This window comes from Colobus angolensis, unplaced genomic scaffold (assembly GCF_000951035.1).
Source record: "Colobus angolensis palliatus isolate OR3802 unplaced genomic scaffold, Cang.pa_1.0 Scaffold73, whole genome shotgun sequence".
Lineage (NCBI taxonomy): Eukaryota > Metazoa > Chordata > Mammalia > Primates > Cercopithecidae > Colobus > Colobus angolensis.
The window spans coordinates 11,953,105-11,956,582 of record NW_012121043.1 but is presented as its reverse complement, the minus strand read 5'-3'; the positions used below and the strand labels follow the sequence as shown (position 1 = coordinate 11,956,582).

The following is a 3,478-nucleotide window of genomic DNA, read 5'->3' as shown; positions in this document are numbered from 1 at the left end:
CAGCAAGAGTAAAAGAGAGAGAGCCAGCCAACCCAAAGCCTTGTGGGTTGGATAAATAGACATTTTAGCTGAAAATCAATGTAGCCTGAGGAGTAGACATGGATGTAGATACCTGAAGTGATAGTGGCAGGAAGAAATAACCAGAGGGTCAAATAGGTTCACACATCTCACAGAATCATCGCTTGGACAGAGCTCATATATAATCTGGCCCCTGTGCTCAGTGCCATGATGCTAGGCAAGGAACTATACACTTATATGCAACGAAGGAAGAACGTAGGTAGTGTTGGGTAAATCCTAAATTGATGGAATTTAATTTGAAACAAACAAGATCTTCACATGTCCGAGTATAACTGGAATGAACTAGGTTAGATTTTCTTGGAGGTTACAAAGAAAAACTAGGTGGTTATATTTTTGCGTTGATTAGTTAGGGAATTGGAAATGCATCTGCTCTCCTATTACTTTTTCTGTACAGACTCAGCATATTGATTTTTCCTGTGATGCCAGCCTCTGGTGGCTGGTTAGCCTGGAACACTTGACAATTGCTTTCTGGGAAGTTAGGCAGGTCCTCAGAGCAAGAGGTGGAAGGGAGATTTTTTTCTATTATGTGACATAGGTCCTTCTTAATCCAGAAGTTAGTAATAAAAATTGTGGCAATATTCCATTATTTAAGAAGATGGAAAAACTGGCATTTTTTGTAACTGATATGACCCAACACCCAGAACAATGCCTACCTATAGCAGGATTTCAATAAGTATATGTTGGGTGAATAATTGGAAAGTAATTTTTAAAATGATATCACATTAAAGTCATTACTCTACCCACAAACCCAACTTCAGGTTTTGCAATAGTGAAAAGAAAAAAAAATTAGATAAGCTCTACCTACAGTTTAATGATGCTATATTTTACATTTCTCTATATAATATACCTAGGGTAGTGTCTGTATGGTTGAAGCCTTTCCTCACCTCTCAGGTAGGAGCACAGAGACACTGTGCCTAACTCACTGACAAAGCAGCTCTTCAAATCCTGCATGAGATTTTGAATTGTTTTTCTGGAAGTTTATGTTATGGTATCTTTATGCAGGTAGATATGGGAGTAGGTAGAACTCTCTTAATGTAGCTTGTCTTGAAAACTGACATTCTGTGTTTAATATTTAGCTCAATAATAATTTAAATTTGGAAATCTGATATTCACTATTATTTGACACTGTTGTTTTCCCAATACTTCCTTTCTAACTACAGTAATGTCCCCATAATGCTATTAAAATTGATTTCTCAAAATTCGCTGGCCACGATTTTGTTGCCCATGGATGTAAGTGATTTTATTGGTTGACCATCACATGATCTTAAGCCCTTTCAGTTTAACCATAATGCTCATGCTCTAAGCTATTAAAATAGCTTATCTGGTTATCAATGCTTAATGGAATGGTCCTTTCAACCTGTAACTTCCAGTTTTGCTGTGTTTTCTTGGATGCTTATCATCCTTGATACCAAGACAGACCAAGAGCTTGACAACATACTACGTTGTTACTTGAATGAGTTCAAAATAGAATTTCATTTTTGTTATTTTGAATTTTTACCACAGTTTGCTCTTTTGTTTGTATATTCTACCCTTACCTATTGCCACTTAATTTGAAAGTATTATTATATATTAAAATTTTACTTATAATTTGTGCATTTCCTCTGTGTAATTTCATATGGATGTTTTTGCTGCATTGAAATCATTAAGCTATAGTGGATGTCACTTGTTTCCATCTTTCTTGAGATTATTTCTTCATCAGAATTTTTCTTAAGACACTTATTACTTCCCTATTTCTCAGGCTATAAATGAAAGGATTTAGCAAGGGAACTACTATTGTAAATAAAATGGCAGCTGGTATATCTTTATCCCCTTCTTCAAGCAAATTTGGTCTAACGTACATGAAGAAAAGAGATCCATAGAACAATGAAACTGACAAAAAGTGGGATGCACAGGTAGAAAAGGCTTTGGCCCTTCCCTCTTTGGATTTCATTCTGAAAATAGTAAGAAGAATATAGAAATAAGATATTAAGACACTACCTATGGTAAAGACTTGAACTGAACCTGAGAAGATGAAAAGAACCAGTTCATTGATATGAGGATCAACACGAGAGAGTCTATACAAGGGAAGAATGTCACAGTAAAAGTGGTTGATGTGATTCGATCCACAGAAAACTAACCTAAATACAAGCCCTACATGAATCATGGAATGCAGGTTTCCAGCTATGAAGGCCCCTGTGGTCATCTGAATGCAGAGTTTCTTGGACATCATGATGTGGTACTGCAGTGGGCTGCATATAGCCACATAGCAGTCATAGGCCATTGCTGCCAGAAGAAAGCAGTCTGCAGTTTCCACAGTGCAAAGAAAATAAAACTGTGCTGCACATTCATAGAGGGAAATCCTTTTGTCCTCAGAAAAGAAGTTCTCTAACATTTTGGGGGCAATGGCACAGGCACAGCAAGAATCCACAAAAGCCAGGTTTCCCAGAAAGATGTACATTGGTGTGTGAAGTCGACGGTGTGTAAATATCAGTGCCACCATACCAGTATTCCCCACCATGGTGATCAGATAGATGGCAAAGAACACCACAAACAGCAGAGTCTTCAGCTCTGGGTGATCTGTAAATCCCGTGAGGATAAACTCATTTTTCATGGTATGATTTTCTTCAGCCATTTCTGACTTGTCTGAAAAACAATTGTGAATACATAAGGCACTAATTTATAATATGCCACAATTATTGAGGTCTCCTTGGCTTAAAGGAAGAAGAACATCTTCCACAATTCTTCCTCATGCACCTGGACTTTGGTGCATGCCCCGTTCATGGGGAGAATGAATTTCCTAAAGAATTACCTCTTTGGCTAGTGATGCAATATATTTTCAGTGCCTTTTAAAATCATTTTAAAACCATTTGAATAGTACCTAATAGTAGTTTTTCAGTCCTCTCTGTCCTTCCACCCTCCACGGTCAAGTAGGCCCCAGTGTCTGTAGTTCCATTCTTTCCGTTCATGTGTATTCAGTGTTTAACTCTCACTTATAAGTGAGAACATGCAATACTTGGTTTTCTGTTCCTCCATTAGTTTGCTTAGGATAATGGCCTCCAGCTCTGTCCATGTTGCTACAAAGGACATGATCTCATTCTTTCTTATGGCTGCACAGTATTCCATGGTGTGTATGTACCACATTTTCTTTATCTAGTCAATTGTTGATGGGCATTTAGGTTGATTCCATGTCTCTGCTATTGTGAATATTTCCAGCACATTTTGAGGAAGAAAAACATCAGATTATCTTCACAAAGATGCCTTTTGAGGTCTTCACAGAAAGATCCAGAGAACAACACTTCTCTATATGGGTTAAGTAAAGCTGATCTGTAGTTTAAATGTCAGCAATTAGTATCAACGTTCCCAAAAATTTCAATGAATATATATGTACTGATTAACAATGTTGTTTAAAAGACTATTTTTA

At 37.1% G+C, this 3,478-nt stretch overlaps 1 protein-coding gene across 1 annotated transcript; it reads right to left on the bottom strand.

The window, feature by feature from the left end:
- Window positions 1-1,695: 1,695 nt before the first annotated feature.
- LOC105501629 (olfactory receptor 5K1) lies at window positions 1,696-2,780 on the bottom strand. The gene has a single exon (XM_011927645.1). It carries the CDS (start codon window positions 2,687-2,689, stop codon window positions 1,763-1,765), a length of 927 nt encoding a protein of 308 aa, XP_011783035.1. The 5' UTR covers window positions 2,690-2,780; the 3' UTR covers window positions 1,696-1,762.
- Window positions 2,781-3,478: the final 698 nt, after the last annotated feature.

What these genes read in the sequence shown, in the direction of transcription:
- LOC105501629 (XM_011927645.1), bottom strand. Translation starts at nt 2,689, where the DNA reads ATGGCTGAAGAAAATCATACCATGAAAAATGAGTTTATCCTCACGGGA.